General features: G+C 40.1%; 1 protein-coding gene across 3 annotated transcripts in view; it reads right to left on the bottom strand.

Annotated features, from left to right (window-relative positions):
- CDK6 (cyclin dependent kinase 6) overlaps positions 1–21857 on the bottom strand; it is a 139098-nt gene that overhangs the window by 28564 nt on the left and 88677 nt on the right. For all 3 annotated transcript variants that reach the window (XM_063412254.1, XM_063412273.1, XM_063412263.1), the window contains exon 5: positions 12981–13090. In XM_063412254.1, the coding sequence (XP_063268324.1) occupies positions 12981–13090 (110 nt within the window). The remainder of the gene's footprint in view (positions 1–12980; positions 13091–21857) is intronic.

Below are 21857 nucleotides of genomic sequence, written 5' to 3'. Positions count from 1 at the left end.
TGGCACCTGTTGCTCTAAGTCTCTCTAAATTTTCAGATAAACTTGAAACATCAGAACTATGCCCGCCTCCAACTAATATGTCTCATCACCCTTAGCTGTAATAAAACACTCTTGGTCAGAAAAAAACTTCTGTAAGTGGATTACAACTCTTCAGACAGGAAAGGCAGGGAAAACATTTCAGTACTAAATGGAAAACTGTTATGTGAGCAGAGGTTAAATTTCAATTTCAACCTTTTTCCCCAGCTGCTGAGTCTGAATGTCAAAAGACATGAAAGTGGATTAGAAGGATGGTGTGAAGAAAATACTTTAATTTTTAGCAGCTGTGCTGGCTTACAGTGAATTAATAAACACCTGCAGAAAAGCCCGAGATAAGCATTTAGGGTAGAAAGTTACGTACAGCAACTAGGCCAGGAAAACTGATACAGTTTTCAAAGGCCAGTTAAACTAGATACAACTTTGCCCTAAGCAATACTTTGTCCCATGCAATACACTCTACTCAGGCCAGAGAAGCTGTGAGATTTACATTCACTGGCCCATGACAGTGCATAGTAATCTGCATTCACCTGTTAGGAACCCTCTGGTTATTTATCCTGTTCAGCTTTTAGTGATTTCACATAATATCTTTTTCCCCCTTGAATCCTGACCAAAAGAAAGAGTATGTTAATTTTTTATATTAAAGAGAAAACCAAAAATAACTTGCAGGTGATGACACTGTTCAGATGCCACCCTCTCCTATGCAACTGCAGCATGTTTTGTGCTGGAGATTTATGTGTTACAAAGCTCCCCAAATTTTTTTGAAACGATTTTTATGCTATTATCTCTACTTTGTCATTACTGAACCATAAGCCTTTTGTGTTGTCTGTGGCAGAGCTCTATTGGTTTTTGACATCATTTTAATGGGAAGACCACACAACTCTGTCTTTACAAAATGAACATCCTCTCAGTCTGTGAAATACTGAGCACATGTAGCTCCTTGAATCACCCCATATCTTGAACTCTTCTGTCCCTACATCACCACAGTGTTCACCACCTTTATGTCCACTAGAAGGAGTTCCTCAAGATCCAAATGGAGATGGCTGTCATTTTTGAAAAAAACCCAACCTAATTTGTTCAGAATTAAAGAAAAAAACCAGAATCCTCTTCTGGATTAAGTGAATAATCAAGTAAAAGCCTCCTCCTGTGGTAAGCCATTTTATGCCTTGCTTTTCATACAACTGTGGCTGGCATGTTTGTCACAAGTAGAGGGTTTGCTAAAAAGTCTAGGTCCTCTTTAAACTCCACTTGCACTTTCCAGCAAAATGCCCTCAAAATCAAACTCTTAAAAGATCTAGGAGATGAGAAACACCTACCTCTGCTTTTGCAATTACTTCACAGGAATGGAAAAATGCTTCCAAGGCAGGAGAGAAGCAATCAAGTCTATTTCTGTGCTTGAGTGGGTAGGACACCCACCTAGAATACAGTTCTGACTCTGTACATCTACTCTTTCATTGCTAATGGTCTGGTGAGATCTAGGTTTAACTGAGTGCCTTCATTCTTACAGCAGTACAGCATGATTCATCACTGCCAAAGAGGCTCACTTTAGCAGCTACAGATAGAAAAATTACAGTGAGATATCCTGCTATGCATACTTCTTCAGATGCTGAAAGCTTGCTCCCAAATTATTTGGATATAAAGAGCACTTAAAAATTATTAAATTGTATAGAACAGTGTGTATGCTGTGCTGACATAATCATAAAACCTGTTTCATGGACATAATCTAATAAAAAAGATCTGATAATTCACTGTAGTTGGTGACATTCTGGATGATATAGCTCATTGAGTCATGTACCTTTAGGTAACTGATTCAGACTCAGTGAAAATCAATAGTAACTGAATCTTCATGCCAATTTACTCCAGCTCAGTTGAATAAATGAGTGGAAATGAAGTAATCCTTTGGATGAAATTTATATTTGACAAATATCTATATTCCAAAAGCACTCACTACTGGCAAACTTAGATATGTTAGGAGAGAAGCTATGAATACGGAGAGTATTTAAGTAAAAGAAGAAATACTTTTTCAGAGTTTGTCTTAAGAGTTGCATCTGGACTGAATTCATTCAGTGTATCTATAAAAGGAAAGCAGATTATGTATGAGTTTCTGGAAGAAGTCACATGGTCACACTTCCTAAAAGACTGCAGAACGAAGCATGCCACAAGCACAAGAGAACAGCCAGGCAGGTCACATGCTGACACCAAGAGCTTGTCAAATCCTGCCTCTGGCTCTAGCAGTCAGCACACCATTGTGGCTGTCTCACATGGACTCATTTGTACAGGGCCAGCAGGTCAGGCACAGCAAGCAAGCAAATGTAATGGCAGTGCCACCGGCCTTGTGCAAACAAAAATCAGAAGCAAGGCAACAACATGTGCTTTCATATCGCAAGGCAAACTATGGCTTCAAAGGAAGAAGGGACAGGAATTGACTTAGTGTGAGCTGTATCCTGCCAACACCAGGCCCCTGATGGCAAAGGCAGCTCCAGCTACACGTGGGTAACACGTGCTGCTCTGTGGCAGGTGGCTCATACATGCTGGAGAGGCTGTGGTCACCTCCCTTCCTCACCAAGTTAGCACTCTATCCTCGTCTTTGACATCTGCAACAACAGACTGGCAAGTTCTCTGCAGTGGTCTTAACACTGCAACATAGGCAAGCTTTTCCACAGAGGCAGTGGGGAGTTGCCTCTGGGCACCGTGATTCCCTTGGAGAAATTGTTTTCCAGAAATCTAAATATCAAACTTCTTGCTTTCTCATTGACATTTTGAGGTGTCCTCTCACAGGCAATCATTTACTTGGTACAAAACAGTACAATGTCTCAGAAAGCTGTCACTGTTTTGTTCTGCTATCCTTAGCTGTTTTTAAACTCCAGAGATTGTCTGTCTGTTCCTTTAGGTCTGCTTTCCACTTCTGTCATGCACATTGATGGGGTTTCATTAGATATAAAGAATATCTAACAGCCTTGATGACCACTACATATGGAGAAATGCTAGTTTGAAGCAATTGGAAAACACAAAGACAGATTTGTCCTATATACTTCTCAACTAGTACATATTGTCTTCATGACTGACCAATGGTAGCTAATTATTAGACTCCATTTCTGGACAATCAAACACAGAAAATTCAGTAAAGGCTGCCCGGATCAAAATGTCTGACTAGACGCTCAATTTGGAAAAAAAACCTCCCACACTTGGGAGCTCAGCAACATGAATCATGGTTAAAGTCTAGTCTTTTTCCCCCCTCTCCAGAGTGCACCAGTGTCCAGGAAAGGATCCCAGGAACTTAAATACCGTTTTGTAGCCATTTTCCTATGAAAGAGAAAAGTAAATAAAAACAATGTTTAGTTGTATTACGAGTCAAACGAAAGTACACAGAGATTCCCCCAGCCAAACTAGGCAAAAAGCAAAGTCTCTCGCAAGCCAAGTTCCTGCAGAGGGAAGCTGTGTGAAGCCAGGAGACCCTTTCAAATGGAAAGTCTTTGGGCAGTGTACAGCTGGCTATTCCTTTTCAGGCTACAGAGCAAGGGACATGGATGACATTGCTCTGCTTCTCTCCTGTTCTCCAGCTGGTGGAGTGACTGCTGAAAACAATCTGCAGCTGGGGATCCCACCACAGCAGTCCTCAGGATGCTCTGGTTTATCACAGCTGTGAACTTGTCTTTGAGATGCTCCAGAGGACACAAAGGTGGTGCACATTCACACCAACTGGCCAGCAGCTGTGCCCAGCACAGCTCAGAACTAGATGTTTCTGCTGCCAGCTGCATTTCCAAATATCCACTGCAAATGCTACAATATTAGTACCAAGGACTTACAAATACCTGCATCATGACTGACATGTGTGGTCTTTCTCTTAACACAAGCTCTTTTCCTCTGACCTCTGGCCAGACTAATTCAGATTGTCACAGACTGGAATATTGCGCCTCTAAGGAATGCACATATTTTTAAGGACTGTGTGTTCAGGTGGATTTCATACTAGTGTTGTGCCACCTGCAATGGAAATGCTACAGGAAGATCCCCAGGAGGAGACCTCTCTCATGAGGTGCCATCTGGGCTTGAGCTGTGCGCAGACAGTGGCTGCCAGCCCAGAGCCACCCAGTCCTGGTCCCTTGGCCACTGCCTTGCCTGACATGACCCCACACCTGAACCAAACAGTCAAATTAAACTTGGTCAGCTAACATCATTTCTGTGGGGCTTTGTACCACTGCTTCAGGGTTCCCTTCTGGTTTTTTGTCATGGGTAGTGGCAGTTTTTGGTTTCTATGGTTTATCAACGGTTTCCCTTACCAACAGATCTATTCCTCTGACTGAAAGTCTGGCACAGCTGGAAACTAGAAGCAAAACCACAAGTGAATGGCCTGGCACTTACCACCCATCTCCAACCACAAACCCATACAGTTACTGGATCTGACTAACGGCTATCAATCACCCAAGCTGCAGACAAACAGATATCAGCTAGAAAAGCCTGGAGGGAAAATGTGACCTAAAACCAACATGGTATTTTACTTTTAATGAGGTGATGCTGTCTTGGAAACACATTTATTTCTTACTCAATAATTTTGGCATTATTCTGACTGCCCTTTTCTCTATTAAGGTGTGTTTATCCTTTGCCTAAAGCCAATGCAAGTTCTGCCTTGGAGGTCAGGTTAAACAGAAAACAATCGCCATTATCCAAGAAATAGGAATAACATGAACAAGTGCAGTCTTCTGCTTCCTTTTATGTGAAGTGTCCTTAAGTGTGAAGCAGAATGTGACTGTTCCATCAGATCACTAAAGTCACTAAGTTAAACTGTGGCTTGTGTCCATTCAACTTTAAAGATACTTGAAAAAAATTTCATAATTGGCTGTCCACTTACCTGGGGAGGAAGAAAAAAAATCCCATTTCATTAGATCTAATTTGGAAAAATGATCAGCCTCCCACACACCTCTATTCACGTGAATGGCAGAAGAATAAAGGATGAAAAGTGCAAGGCACAGAATTTTGAGTGTTGGCAAGATCTTTCTAAGGAACAAACTTCTCCCAGTACTGTTGGTCTGGACTCTGGTGAACTTTTATGGCACTTGCAACTTAAATCATTCTTGTAACAAAAACAAGATAATTTCCAAAAATGGCAGAAACAAACTCAGGCCAGAATTGTACAGTACTTTGGTTCAAAGGTTGCAAATTAAGCTGTGTAGCTTTTACAGTTCTAAGCTGCAACATCCACCATTGCTTGTTAGAACTAAAGACAAAACAGAAGAAAAAAGTTGTTATTTTAGTTCTTTCTGCTACCAAGATCTAACTGTAAGCAAGCACACAAGTGAATGATTACACTTTGGAGCTCTTGGTCCACTAGATATGTTGGTTTAAGGTTCACTGGAAAACACCAGATAATATGATTGCAAAGTCTGTGTTTAAATTGCTGCGTGATAAAGGGAACAGTTCTCTCTTAAACTCCATTTAAAATGTTTGGCAGTTTATACAGAAAACCCAACTTACAGGCAGCATTCATGGCTATAATTACTCAGTTGCTTTTTGCCATGTCTCTACTGTCTTGGTTTTGTTATACCTTCCCTCCCAACATCTAGTAATACATCCTGTTTTTTCTTTTGTTAACAGATTCCTCTGCTGCTGTCTCTAGTTCTCCTTTCCAACCTAAAGAAGATTGAAAATATATTACAGATCTTTTCTCTGCTTTTGAAAGACATTTCAGAAATGCACTGAAAATAAGAGAACACAGCATGAGAAGGAAATTTCAAGTGAAAAGAAGTAGAAATTTTCCATATGGAGGAATATAGGGTCTAGTAGGTAAAGCCAAATATTCCTACTGCTGCATAGCTACTATGCCCACTTAAAACAGTGAAGACTAAATGGTCAGATATGCAGAAGCACAGGAAAATAACTGACAAGGAAGTAAGATGCATCTGAAATGATGTGTTTCTACAACTGTGTTGTAGAAATATGCCTCACAATTTGTTGCATGGCAGTGTTCATATTTTAGAGGCTCCTTATTATCTTCAGAGCCTCTTTTCAGACTGTGTTCTTGTATGTGCAGAAAGGTAAAAATAAAACTGGTCTTCACTACTATCAGTAAGAGTTGTTTTTCTTTCTCACATTCAGCGTGTCCAGGATTTCATCTGCAATATCCATACACACAGCAAGAAGTTAAAATACAGTCTGTTGACAATTCACAATGGTGTGCAAATAAAGATAGTTTTAGAAAGACAAGGAATATAATCCTTCCCTATAGAAATGCTTTTTATGAATATGTAGTTTATCTGATTTGCTCCCATTCAAACCCAAGTATCTACAGTCACATCACTGATGCACTTGGGTTGTGGCAGAAATATTTCCTATACTTAGAAAAACAAGCTCTATATTCAATTGCAAAGTACTTTGCTGATAATGTTTCAGTATATGATACTTTACTGTTGATTACAGGCCTAAACCAAATATTTCTGCTTTCCCAGTGCTTTGGATAATTGAATAATATTACTGGACATAAAAATTTAAGTAATGATATACTGTTACTTAATTTGAAGTGACGGTCATTTACACACATGAACAATGTCCCCACTGGGTATGCATTTGCAAGGTTACAGATTGGTTATTCCTCAGGACCATTCAATAGCAAAAAAACTCATGATAAGGAGTGACTAACCCAGGCTACGTCAGGAGTAGAGGACACAGTACTTTTAAATTTCCAAGCAATTCTCTGCAATAGCAGCATTTCTGTGAACAATTTTCCCCAAAGCCCACTGTCCTGTTTTCTTCAATCTCCAAATGAAGAACACACTGAGGCCATTGAGAACTTGTGGCTCTCTGCTGAACACACATTGCCAGACATATACCTTTTTTTTTTTTTTTTTTTTTTTTGAAAGTGCAGCCTTAAAAGCCTGTATCTGTGAGAGATTAGCACCTACAGAACAGCTAATTCAGACCAAATGAGCACAAGGTGAAACTGATGCTAGTTCGGACAGACTCAAGAAAGAACTGGACTGCAGATCTCTCTGGAGGGAAAAGCTGCCTGTCTCATACAAAGCACTAGGGAACAGCAGGTTCTGTTACAAGTTATCACTTTGTTGCCTCTAGTAACAAATGGGAGTTGCACATCTTTCTCTGGATAAGGACATGCATACAGTAGCTCACATACTCATGGCTTGACTTCCTTTGTAGCTATCTTTTTGTGCCTGTGTTTGTGTGTGTGGTATTTTAGCAGACAGGTAACAATAATCATACTTCCAGAGTGCCTTAAATTGGGGCAAATCTAACTTATACACACTCTTTTGCTTGTGCTATGCATCCTCATGATGGCCAGAAGAGAGACTGTGAATTCCACCCTTAGCCTTAGCTCTCAGCTAAGAGTTCTTTATAACTTCTACATACATTGCAACCCTTATTTTAAATAAAAGTCTCACAGTCCTGGGTTTCTATCAGAGATGAGACAGCTGAAAGCTTGTACAGCATGACTGAAAGAAGTGCAAGGCATGGAAGCTGGGGACACCACTACACAACACCCTCTCCTGCCTTGTCAGTTTGCAACACTGTCTTTTGCCATGATCGCTTCAAGTGCTGTACTGTGCACATTAACAGAGAATAGCTTTGCCACTCTTTGTGCCACCCTGTCACACTGAATTGTTTCTGAAGAGGTTACAATCCCCTTTGAAGTCAGGGTTAATTTCAACAACGATTTCAATGAAGCCAAGTCTTCACCGCATGATCCCGCTAAAAAGTTAGTCTTTTCACTCAATGGCAGAAGTTCAAACTTCCCCTATCAAGTTTTGGAGACAGCTTAAAAAAAGGTGTTCCTGTTACCCTTGGCTATTTCTTTCTGCAACCATTTTACCATCTTCATCCCACAAAGCATTAACTGAAACTTCAGCTGCAGAGTTGACTCTGCTGCTCTTTCCTTGCTCATGAGTCGGGTAGAAGTAGGAGTGAGGGGCACATTCTGAGTGGATCCCCCAGTTTCCTCAGCTGCTTCTCATGGGACATGTTTTCCAGGCTCTTTACCAGCTCCACTTTCTTTCTCTGGACACCCTCCAGCACCTCAATGTCCTTTTTGAAGTGAGGGACCCATAACAGAACACAGCACACAAGGAGTGACCTCACCAGGGGAGGTCTGACTACAGAGGGACAATCCTGCTGGCCACACGATTCTCATATCTCCTTCCACAGACCCATTCTGCCAACCTGGTTCTGTAGTTGACACAGGAAAGTATGTGCCATGGATCTGGTGACTGCACTTCCAACTGTACTAATAACTTACAGCTTCTTTGCAAAGGGGAATAAAGATTTACTGTATTTTAGTTCTTTAGATGATATACAATTACTCAATACCCTAAGACATTGTAGCTAAGAATGAATATGTGTACTGCTGGTTTTTTAAAACCTCATGTTTTATGATTCTAGGCAGCCTGTAGGTCCCAAATCCAGTGTTCACATCATCAGAGTTTTGATATTACCACATCTTTATCCATTATCTAGAACAACAAAGTCCCAAGCTCACGTTTTTTCTACACACAATGATGTAACTCCTCTAATTGGACAAATTCATATCACTGAAAGATGACTTATATGCCAATAGCTTGTTCCCCTGGCTGCTGTTTGTGTCCACCAGGGAACTTGGCCCACCATAGGTATTTTAGTAGAGTCACACATCTCATATCTGCTGTTAGCATTTTCAAGCACAGTTGGTAGTGCAATAACTGTCTCACATATATTAGGAGCTGACAGAGTAGGCTGAAAAATGAGACAACTGCTAAAAACATGATTTAATATTTAAAAATGAATAGATAATAACCTCATACTATTCACGCCAATCTTGTGGCTTATGAATTTCTGGGACTGATGATTTTACCAACTGCAGGCTGATTAAAACACCGTGGAGCTGGTGCATGAACAGTCTCAGTAAGAAACCCATGTGAATGGAATTAATTTCCCTCCTGGATAGATGAAGCTTGTTGCACTGAGATAATAGTGTTTTACTTTTGGTATAGGGTGGTGGAAAAGGGTTTTGGGAGAGGACTGTCTTTCCAGTTTTGGGTTTGAATTGGTGCCTGTAAACATGCAGCCACAACACTGGCCACCCTCTAGCATATGACTTCTTCAACTTGACTGTGCTATGAATGCAACAGAGGCTACAAAAACTAATAATCTCTCTTGATGATTTTTAGGTCTCTATTTACACCAAAGGGAGACAAACTCAGCTTGTTTAATATTATAGTTAAATGTGCCTAGCTGGAATTGTTACACAAATGGCCTGACCTACCAACCTTCTAGTCTGTGCAGCATTGAAATCATACAGGAGTGTAGTTTTGAAAACTGGGCAGGTATGGATGCGCCAAGAACAAAGCACCAAACATTCTGACACTTTTTCTCAAGACTGCTACTCAGAAGAGAATCCAAGACAGGTGATCCAAGCTTTCTTCTATAGAGCGTTTCACACAGACCTGAATCTGGGATTCCTCTCTTTTTCCCCTTTCACCCTCATTCACCTGGATTAAGGATTACCTAATTGAAGCAAGAAGACATTCAGTTCTTCCCTAAAACACTGGTCATGGCCTCCTGCTTAGGAGCCGTTCACACTCCTTGAGCCAGCTGGAAGAGTTTTATGTATCCAGACAGAAGTGGATGCTATTCCCATTTTTGCCTTTCTCTTTAATGATGTGTTCACTAAGCAGAAGGTACAAAGCCCTTTCCTATGGGCCTGGAAAATGCTCAGCCTCAAAGTGTATCTTTTTATAAGTAATTCAAATCTTTATCTAAACACTAAAAAAAAAGCCAAATGATGTCCCCATGCCCTCAGGCCCCTGTCAATTGTGCCAACTGCATCTCTGAAGGACTCTTGTCATATGGTAGCAATTCATATAGCATAGCTTACCATTTCCCCTAGTGGTTTTTACTATCCATGCACCAGAGCTTTTAAATCACAAAGAAAACAGGCACTATGACAAATACATTCATTATATAATGACACACCATCCAAAGTCACTGTCTAGAAGTCACTGCAAACTGCTTAATTAAACAGGAAATTTAAAAACTGGAGCTCATACAAGGCATTTTTGAAGTAAAGTTTATTTTGGTGGTGCTGTCATTAGCAGTGCACATGGGCAGAAAAGACACACAAAGCAGAAGAGTTTCTGTGTGCATAACACATACACCTGAGTACTGAGCAGTTTACGCTGATCTGTAAATAGAATAGGATCCTTGGGAATATAACTGAGGGATTTTAGGATACAAATTCTATGTGTTCGTCTCTGCAGAAGCCTATAGATCTGTACCAAAATTAAAATGTGCAGTTTTAAAATAGCTATGACTTTATACAAGCCTCAGACTGCGGGAGGAAAAGATCTGAAAAGTGTAATTTGTTTAGCTGAATCAGCCACGATGAGAGAAATGTTCACATTTACTCTAGGTGTGTCTAGACAGAGATATATGTGTTTTCTGTGTGTGTGTCCCAGTCATTTATACACTTCTGTGTATTTCGGATTGACTTCTTAAATAAATACTCGGCTTGCATTTGTCTTAAATTTTTTTAGATTAAGGGTGTTTTAAACTGAGGTGCCACCCACTTAAAAGACATAGTAAAACCTGTAAAAGACAGACTGGACCATTCATAGAGAGCTCACTTTTCTCCTGCACTTATCCAGGCTTAAAGCTGTCACACTGTGTTTGTGACAGCCTACAAAATTCTATTCAATTAAACTCAAACTATCCAATGTCTCCTTGACATAAACAGGATTTTGGTATCTTTTGTGATGCAGTATAGTGTTTTATTATGAAACCCATTCCAGTGAAGTCCCTGGGATATAAAAATGCCCACAGAAGTCTCAGTATGTTTCTTAAAAATGACAGACCTTTAAGATCTTTAAAAGAGAAAGCAAAAGAGAGTAGGAAAGAAGGCAAAAAGTAGCCAATAAGACAGCAAAAGAAAAAGGTTGTTTTAGTATCAAACTCATGTCTATCATGCCAAGTTTTAGCTGCATATATTCCAGAGTTTCCAAATTTTACATTTTACTGCTACCAAAGTCACAGTAACATGGGCTTTCTTTTGCAATCTATCAGAAAAATCCAGAAGACAACACAGATCATGCAGAGAGTATTTCAATGTTAACCCACGGAGCCACCATTTAGGGCTGTTTGCTGTGGCTTTATGGCAAAGAACCTTGAGAACAGGTTCTTCCAAATCATGCTTGCACACTGAAGCATGCAGAAGTCATAATGTTTGTGATGAAAGAACATAGTACATACAGACTTGGCAGATTGCTGACCTCTACAGTTTTTGACAGTCTCCCAAATGTAAGACTGAGAATGTCAGACTGACCCTATATCTGGCAAGAAAAATAGAAGTCCTGGTTTTGTCGAACTCTAGTTCAAATAAGATTTATTTCCATAAGAAAAAATACTGATTCTGTAGTATTAATACAATATCTGCATTGATATATAAGTAGAAAATTTAATTTGCTGTGTGGATTTGGAGATTCAGAAAAGCTCATACACCATTATAAGAAAAAACAAAATTAAATTGGTGGAGTTTGTATATGGCAGTATTTCTTATCTGTCAAAATGCTTCAAATTAAATGAGAAGAAAAAAAAGTTTTGAGCATGTAATAAAGTTCTGCATTCATTTTTTGGCCTGTATCACTCTTACTGCAAATGCTAAAATGAAGCTTTTGACTCTGCTATTTGAATCAGAAAAACTATCATCAACTTAATACTATTGTGAATATGTTGGTATATGGGCTAAGACTGAATCTTTAGAAGTTTGCAAGGGACAGTTTAAGTGATATTCCTAAAACTCTCATTCTTTTTTTCTCTCATTTTCTGACTTCATTTCTGAGTCAGAGACAGAGAGGGTGGAGGATAAATCTACCCAGGTCATTTGACCAGGCAAGAAGCCCAAGAAAAATGATTTTTCCATATAACATTATTAAGTAGTAAAATCCCAAAGTTATTTTGCAAGACTTCAATTAGTATTTGAACTTATTGCATAAATTACATAGTTGTTTCTCAAGGCCCTTATAGCATTGTATCTCCTTGTAAACTGTACTGATTTGGTGTTTTAGGCGACTAAGTATGTATATGTATTTTTCTTTCACATTTTCTTTCTGTATATTCTTTGGCTTCACCATGGGTGTTACAAAATGCTATGCTGTTTCTACATGGAGATCACCCAGGTGATGACAACATGCACTTTTTGCCTTTAGCTCAACCAAAATTCAAGTAATTGGGTTAGTATCAAGACAGATTTTCCCTGTTGAAAGTCTTGCAGGTTTGTTCCTCTCCACGCCCTACATGCTACAACCTGTACATCAGTGTTTTTCCACAGGCAACGACCAGTACCAATAGGGACTCTGGAATTCACAGCTCACCTGCATCCAGCTGTAATATTTTGTAGTGAGACAGTTCCAATTTCATACAATCAGCTAAAAAAGAGCCATTTATCCTGGAGGATGAAGTTGACTACATTTAACATGTCTATTACCCTACCCTCAGGCTACATAAGTTATTCTTAAAAAATCCCACCTCTAGAAAACAACTTTACAGCAACTTCTTAAATCTCAAATATCCCAAGAGCGGACTGCAAGCAAACACCTGATGCTTCAATGCACAAACTGCTGAGGAAGAAGACTCTGCTGACCACAGTGCCTTGCCTTCCTCAGGGTAAATCATTTCCAGAATCCAGCTTAACTCAAACTGATCAACAGCCTCTCTCACCCAGTTTTATCTGCATCTGGATTCAGGTTCAACCAGAATACAACAACGCTCATGCAAGTTTTACCAAGAGCTGAGAGTCCCATCAAAAGAGACTTCAAGATAGCAACAAGTATGAATCTGCAATGGGCATTTATATTTTGCATTGCAAATAAAACATCCTATCAGGCCTTTCCAATAAAAACATGATTTGGTATATCATCACAGGCATTACTGCACATTTTTCATATGAAAAGCATGAAAATAAAACTATTTCTTACTTTCGACGGAACATTTCTGCAAATATGCAGCCAACACTCCAAAGATCAACTGCTGTTGCATAGCTGGACTGAAGCAAGACTTCAGGAGCTCTGTACCACAAAGTAACAACCTGCAAAACAAAAAGGAACAGAAAAGAGAGTGCTTAGCTGCAGAATTACAACCTCCTAAGTGCTGTATATACAGCTTCCATTAGTTTTCTCCAAATTGTAAAAACTCAGATATTAGGGCCAAGTGGTTTAACCAGCACATAGAAAAGGGTCCTGTATGGAAAATCTTGGTATCCATAGCTGCAGTGATGATGACTCAGGTGTAAGACCATTTCTTGTCAAGAACATTGCAATTCAGGGTACAACAAAACTACAGTTTCAGAGTACAGCCTGGGTGTGACAATCACAGTACCACACCACCCTACCAGCAACTCTTAGAAGCTTTTGCAGCTTGCAAAACCCAAGCACTTTACAATGGAGATTTGAACTCTCCACAGTTTTCCTAACTTTTGTGGATGCAGATGCAGTCACCAGAGCCAAAGGAAACAGTCAAGCCAGGGAATACTGTGGGTTTACCCACAGGACAAATCAGAACCTGCAGCATGTCTGTTCTCAGCCCTTTACGGTTTATGTACTATTTTCTGTAAAAGAAATTGGGTTAATTCAAGTGCACAGGCCAGTTAGGGTAAACATGTTTGACCTGTCTCAAAAGTTGTCTCTGAAGAAATTATAACTTTTTTTTTTAAATCAGCTGATACAGATTACGTCAAACTCTTCTCAAAGCTGTCCCTTACCAAAGGCACTAGTGCTGTCGACTGTGGTTTCCTGGCACACAAAAGAACACTGAACTGTCAGTTTTTAACTAAGCAACACAGCACAAGGATTCCTCACCTTTACAGTTGTGTGACTGTCTGCCCATGTGCTGCTTGTCAGACCAGCAGTAATTTCTCTCTCACTGTATGTTCAAATGACACACTCTTTTCCACAGACACGTGCCACGTAAAGCACCTGCTTTTAGCTGTTCTTGTCCTGGAGGTTATGTCACAGCTCATTGTAGGGACCCAGCGGGAATTTTACTGGCACTGCTCCATCAATGTACTTTGATAAGTCCTGCTCACTGGACCCACAACAGAGATGGGACAGTTTATATTTATCCTTTGTATCCCACAAGTAGATCAAATGCAGATGAGGCTGACTGTCTCTTCAGGGTATTTGCAGAAGAATACAAGGAGCTTCTGCAGAGTCCTATGTGAGCCATTGTCTTGCTAGAATATAATCTAAGAGCCACAGGAGTATTCCACTCCTGAATACAGTTATAATCCATCCATAACAACATATGACTATCACCTAAGTGCCAATATTTTCTTACTCTGTGCTATAATTAAAACCTCTGACTATTAATATGGGGTTGGCAGGGTCTCTACAATTACTGTTTTTTTCCTTCAACAAACGTGAAGATGGGAGATGTACCATTCAGGAGGAGTATGAACCAAACCAAAACTCTGAAAAAAAAGGGATAGAAACAAAGAAAAGTATAATAATGAAAATAAACTGTAAAATTATGTTAGCTAGTATGGTGAGTTCTGAATTTCAAGACCAACACAAAGAAATGCATAAGAATAGTGGGTTTTTTAACTGATAACAACGTAATTTTCTTCTAAGAAAAATAACAATGGAAGTAATCAGCCAAATTTGCTGGTCAAAGCCAGATGAAACAAAAGCAAGTACAATATTTATTACAATTGTGACATGTCCTGACAGCCTTTGGAACCACTGAATGGCTATTGAAGGAAGTTTCATGGATATTTGCAAGAGTAGTCATATTTGCTAACAGTTCTTTTAAACACTTTGATGTTTATTTATAAAATTTGTCTATGAAACAGTTCTATAACACAGTAAAAAGTACTGCACTGGCAAGCTACACTTCCACAAACCCATCCACAGAAACAGATTCCTGTATGGAAGCTAGGCTTTACTTAGCTCCATTTGTCTTGTTCCTGATTTGCTACCATACCAGTTATGCTTTTATGAAACAATTCTCTTTATAAAAGCCAGAGAAGTTTCTTCAGAGATTCACTCCAAGGAAAGAAGATAAATATAACTAGAGGTCAGGGATTCTCTCTGGAGATGCCCTGTCTGAATCAGATATAATTCCCCCTAGAACATGTTATTTTTCCTAAGGCAGACATATCTCTCAAACTGAACCACACTTTTATTCTCATATTTGTGAGTACATTTGTGGGAGAGCTTACTGAAGTAATATTGCTTTGAGAAATACATATAACAATTTCAACCTATTACTGTTTGTGAATGGCTGGGTGTAGTGTCAGGAGGAAGAGCTGCGTGATCTCTGATCTGTGGGAATACCACCAAACTCATGATTCCTGGTTTAAGGTCCACATGGCTCTTCTCACACAGAGCATGAGGATGATTTATTTTCCCCAATCCCACAAGCCCTGCAACATTAGGGGTCTGCACTCTCATAGGCAAAGAACCAGGGGATGCATGGTTGCAGACCAGATGCCCCAAACTGAAGTCCCTTCCAGATGAGTGTGGCACAGGACAGCTGCTCCTTTCCTGAGAGATGCATCACAGCTCTTGCCCATGTCTGTGCTTGCTCAGGGGAGCAGTGCTGTCTCCAGATGCCTGCGGAAGTGTGCTGCACTTGCTGCTTCTCCCATGTGACCCCTTACTGCCAAGTTCCCCAAGCATCTGCACCCTGCTATGCTTGATGCATGCATTCACAGGGGACTGGGAGATTTTGCTTGAGTAATTTGGAAAGCTAAACCTGTAAAATATGAGATTTCCAGAAGACTAACAGTTAAATTTCAGCTAATGCTTGATTGCATTATAGTCAGGAGAGGAAGGAATCTGTGTTGAGCTGGTTTGATATGCTCTGTCATTAATGTGTCATTATAAAAGTGATCAAATAACCTTTATGGTTTGTAACATGCAAGTATGTGTTTCAAAATGTGAACCTGAAGGGATCAAAATGTACTAAATGTCAGTTCACACACACGTAATGCCACAGATGACTCTTTTGTGGTCAGGGTCTTCTCCTGAAAAGCACAGGATGATGTGTATGATGCAGTGGTTTTGACAGATTCACACTCTCTCTTACCATAGAAACCAAGAAAATATTTGTGGACATTCCATTAACATTTGCAGAGAAGTAGAAATGAAAATTATTCTGAACACAGGATATGGTGAGGCTGAACAGGCAGGACATCACTTCCTCTTTAGCATGGCTCTGAGTGAAAAAATGCTTTGCTTAGGTAAGTCAAACTACCAGAGACAAGGTCTCCCTGAGCGACAGTGCACTTAACAGAGATGCTTGATTAAGTCCCATTTTTAGGATGAAAAAAGCATTAGTACCTGCATCAGCACATCTCTCTCAAAATTAAATTAAATTAAATTAAATTAAATTAATTAAATTAAATTCTGTCTCTCTCAAAAACCTGACACACATGAAATGCAGCACATGATGATTGCTCTGTAGGAAAAGGATTCATGTTCACATGCTGATGGAGATCCTAAATTGTGCAAGACTCCAAAATACTTTAGCAGCTGTCTACTTTAGTGACCATGTTGCATTTTAGTCCTCTCACCTAAGAAATTTCTCTCCATTGCCTTCACCTTGCTTCTCCTGGCCCTGGCTGGTCTCTTCAGCTCCTCTCTTACACCAGCCAGGTTTCTACCACATGTCCAATGACCCCCTGGCTTCCCTGCCCTGCCTGCCTCTGCCTTCCTGTCACACACACCAGTGGTCCCCTGACAGCATCACCAAACACACCTAATTCCCTGCTACTCCTACACAAACGCCTGGGTGGACACAGCCCGCTGCCCTGCTGCATCCCATGGGCTCTGCCTTCCCTCACACTACTCATCAGCTCCTTTGCACCTGCAAGTTCCCTCAAATTTCACACCCTGTCCTCTCTTCTTCCAATTGCCTCCAAATGCTTCTGGGAAAAACTAGGTCCTTTTCCCCCTTTAGCTTCTGCCTGTCCTGAAGATACCCTGAGCATGTGCATTTAACAGATCCAGCCACAGATGAACAGGCTGAGAATATTCACACAGTGGAGAAAGTAGATACCTAAAGACATAACTAAGTTCCTTTTCCAGTGCACATTCTATGTTTCTGCTATCCAGATAAAATTGGATGGTATCAGGTAAGAAGGGTATCAGTAGTTGTAGATAACTACTTCAAACTATTTAAAAGTTAATAGATTTAGGCCACACCTCATGATGAAAATAAATGACGTGTATCTGAGAGACAGAAGAAAGGAAAAAAACATCTGCAAAAGTCTACTAAGGCTGTGTTTGACTCTCTGAAGAAGGAAATGTACTCCATGAGAAGCAAGGGCAGAAGGCAAGGCATTTAGAATCAGATAAAGAAAGAGAACTTCATTTTGAAATAAAGCTTTCTGCCTTACTACACCTGACAGATGTGGCTATTGGGCACTACCCAGCCCAAGGACTTTCAATCCTTTGCTTCATATTACCTGTTTCTGCTGAAAAATCAAATTAGTGGGAAGCGTCTACTCACTGTAGGACAAAAGATCTAGGCATTGTGTCAGTCTCCTATAATTTCCATTTACTTTGCAGAACAGATCTTCATTTTTGCATAACTGCTCAATTTAAATGGATCTGCACAATATATAGCCCTTTCCAAATATAGTTGCTGTCTGAACAGCATTCAGTTCAAAAAAGACAAAGACAAACAGTGGTTTAGAGATGGGGTTGAGTAACACAGACACAAAAGACTACATTTCAGTTTGCCACAGACTTTAAGTACAGACCAGTGCCCAATTGCACAGCTACACGAACAAAGCAGGGATCAGACTGTAACACAGCAGCTATGTCTGTGCTAGGAAATTAAATGGGACAGGAAATGTTCCTTTGGCACTGAGACCAGAAAGCACAGAGTGGCCTATGTCCATATTATTAAATTCTCAGCCTCCCAAAAAAGGTGACCGCATGCAAACTGCTTATTGGGAATGGTCTTTGGTCCATGCTTAACTGCCAACGCCTAGGAACTGTCTGGGGAAGGGCTGGTTGGAATAACTCATGCCAGGAACCATTCTAATACTTTAGCAGTATGGACAATTGAGCTCCAGTACCCACGAATGTTTTCTGGCACTGTTTAATCTACCAGCCAGTGAGTCACGCTGTGGCCCTGGGTCTTCCTTTCACTCGAGAAGGAAGGCATTTTGCTATGCCCCCCTCAACTCCGCTGATTCAGAGTGATGGGGTGGGGGAGGCATGGCCTACTCCTCATCTCACCCAGACACTGGTCTCACCATATCCTGAATGTGTTGCACAGGTCAGATGAACACACACTGCATTTGTTTACCATCCATGGGGAGAATCTGACTGGCCCACATGCAGACACCTTCCTTTTAGATACCCAAAGCTGCATGAGACTAATTCTATACTAATTAGTTCTGAAGGGGTTTGGAAGAGGCCTGTAAAACCCTTTAAAACACTAACTTGCACAGAAACCATGCCACAAAAGAAATTAGTAGGATGCTTAAATTCACATAAAGTATCTTGAATCCAAGTAAAATTCTTCTTGCAAATATTCTGCTTCTGGGATTTTGATTTCTTCTGTGCTCTTTTTGTACTGATTTTGTTAATTATATTGGCCATTAGATGCTGTCTCATTTTGTTATTTAAAACATTTAAATCTCATGAAAGATTACTTGGAATTTTTTTTTCCTTACAATGGTTCTTAAACTCAGGTTTTTTTGTTCAGTTCTCACTAACAAGGCTTTCACATGATTTTCAGGACATCTTTTTGACGGTTTTGCATTTATTTTTGTCCTCTCTTTTTGAGTAAAATGAGGGAACATAGCTACAGAATATATGGCACAGTATGCAGCATCAAGCTCTTTAGTGTAGCTTCATAGTCTTCCGATTTCACAAAAAAATCACTTACTTCAAACTGTTCATGAGGATTCAAAGTGGAATCCTACCAAATTCATTGTCAACCTGCTACTTCATGGCTTCTTCTTCAGGTCTGGGACTGTAAAACAACTTGAAGAATTTTCTTGAAGCTTTGCAAAAACCCTCTTGATCCCTTTCAGCTGTATGACTAAGCTTGGCACATTTGCCACAGACTAGCTGGACAGGACAGAATTACAGACAAGCATATTGACTGAAGCCTGGCTTCAATCCCCACTGCAGAGAGAGGCTGTCTCTGCCACCTCCCTCTCACTTGGTAGAAACACAGTTGAAAAGACTTCGCAGAGACTGAAAAGAAGAAATGTAGTTTCTGAACTGAATATGCTGAAATGGCTCACTGGTCTGACAGTGTAACATTGCTTAAAACGAAGTCAATGTAATATTAAAAACTGCTTAGGAAAAGAAAGGATTTGTTTAATAATGCTTCATTGCCTCCAGTTTGGAGTATGGACCAACAGCCAGGACTGAGTAGGGCAGAAGTGGCAATCCAGAGGGCTGGTGACACTCAGTTGTGACATGACAGAATTTCTGCAGGATCATGGGCCCTACACTTGTCCTCTGTGCTGCTCTGAGTCCTCCTGACAGCCCAAGGTGGCCCCACTTTCCAGCCTTCTTGTGTAACAGATCCACCACCACTCCCTCACCATGCCCTGCTCTGCTCCAGCAATGATACTCCCCACCTCCATGTCAAGTTCCATGCCCCCTAGGAATATTCCAAAGACCTTTGGAAGTGGATCACACCTACGCCACATAGGGAAACGATTTCTGTGTGTGTTTTCGTGTCCATGAATCCCAGGAAATAAGGGAGGAGGTAGTCTGGAGTGTGCTGAAGGCAGGAGCAAGGAGAAAAGAGGTGAGGAAGGGAGGACAGACAATGCCTCATTCCACCCTGCTGCACCATGCACAACAATTCTGCCACAGGCAGAGAACATGTTCAAAACCCACCTGTCCCACAGGTGTAATGAGGCCAGGATTGGGGATTTTCGCATGTGCTGAATTTTAACCTTTGTACAATGATGTATTTTTTATCTCTGCTTTGGAAAAGAGGAGGTGTCTCCTTTACTTGCTGGCATCTGTCTTACTGTGTTTTCCTGTCACGATCCTTAAAGCATTCAATGAGTATTCTGCATTTATAAAACAAATCTAGGACTCTCTTTGATCTATCTCAGACCTATTATTATTCCTAACTGTGATAGAGAAGGTAATAATTGCTACATTATATGATGTGCTTTAGTTTTCAGGATAGTATCTTCCCAAACAATTACATTTGTTTAATGTCTCTTCTGAGTAGTGGTTCTTCCACTGTTATTTTACTGTTCAGTTCCATCACAGAGATAGGTATGACTGGAGAGAATGTTTCTTTCTTAGAGAAATATGATTATAGTTTGTCTGTTTATAGAAACATTAAAATAGTTTCCCTTTTAAAGTAAGTGTGTATCAAATTACTCCAGTGGCTTTTAAAAAGCACTTCTTGACAAAAGATTTAGCACACAAAACATGAAATCCTTTTTAGTGCTATGGGTCTCATGAAGTGCACATGGCAATACCAATTTTATCTCTATTCACATTTGTCTTCATTTTGGCCACAAGCTTGATGAATTGCTTTATGAAAACTGGAATGAATGTTGTTATCATTCCATGAGTTAGATCATCAAGCAAAAGATTATTTATTTTTAGAAGACACAAATCCTGATCACATGTACCACCCACTATCAAGTTGCTGTTTTAGAATGGGATCTCCTGTTTTTGATGCTGAAGCATTTGTGATTTGAAGGAAATATGGTTTAGCATCTAAGATAACAGGACAAATAAAGACGCCATTCATTTCTTAGATGTTCTATACACACAAAACTAACCAGAATTTTCCTTTTTTTATTTCTAGGAAGAACCACATCAGCCAATGTGACAGTGCTGCTGAAGAGCATTTCTAGGTACATCCGCTGTCAGGAGGCACGAATGTGCGTTTGTGTGCGTTTGCACATCGTGTGTAGCTGAGGGCACTTTACCTACATTCAGTGCGTTTTACCTTAAAAGTCTCTGTGCACGAAGCATCTGTGTGGAACAGCCACTAGAAAGGAAAATCGGCTCTTAACGTGAGGTAATATTTCAACCACTAGTGATTCAGACCTTACCTCAAAACTCATACAAGGAAATGTATTTCTACTAAGCAGAGTATTTCACAGAATCCTCTACAGAGACAATACAGAGAACATTTCTGAAAGACTACCTGAGAATTAAAGTGAAAAGTGTTTTATCTTTTTACAAAAAGAAAGGAGCAAAAATAGTATCAGCAGCACTACTCCACCTGATCCAAATCCCACAAAAGTCAGACTTGCAAGGTCTTGTTGTGTATTGAAATCAAAACCATGATTCTCTATTCTCTGAGCTGCAGTGCAGCCTTCTATGGAATATAGGACAACTCAATTCTTTACAGAAACGGTCACCTTTGCATGCAATGAGACTTGTGCTTATATTGCAATGTATTAACAGAGATACTTAACAACACTGAGACTGACAGACTGTAAACAGAAGTAGCCATTCTTCAATCATGCTTCAAGACTCAATAACCAAATCTGTAGACTGAAACAGCAAATTCTAATAATCTTTCTCAGAACTAAAAAAACCACAAAGGCAGAAAGAAATAAACACCACAGTCTTCTTATGCAGATCAAGTCAGAACACATACTGTAAAGAAGATGACATTTCCTTCCACAATTCCAAACGAAACTAAAGCTAAAAACTCCCAAAAAACCCCTAAAAGGTGGCAGCCTGAGACTGCCTTGGAATACAGACCTTGTTCTGGGTCTGGCTGCAGCAATTTGGCATGTTTCCACTTGCTCAGTCACCTGTTGGCATTAGCTAGCTCAGGAAACAGTCCTAACTTCTAGAAGCACATTTGGGCTTTGTTTCAGTTGCTTTACTCTC

The sequence above is a fragment of the Prinia subflava genome, chromosome 1, assembly GCF_021018805.1.
Source record: "Prinia subflava isolate CZ2003 ecotype Zambia chromosome 1, Cam_Psub_1.2, whole genome shotgun sequence".
Classification (NCBI taxonomy): domain Eukaryota; kingdom Metazoa; phylum Chordata; class Aves; order Passeriformes; family Cisticolidae; genus Prinia; species Prinia subflava.
The sequence above is the reverse complement of the archived record's forward strand: the minus strand, read 5'-3'. Positions and strand labels throughout refer to the sequence as shown.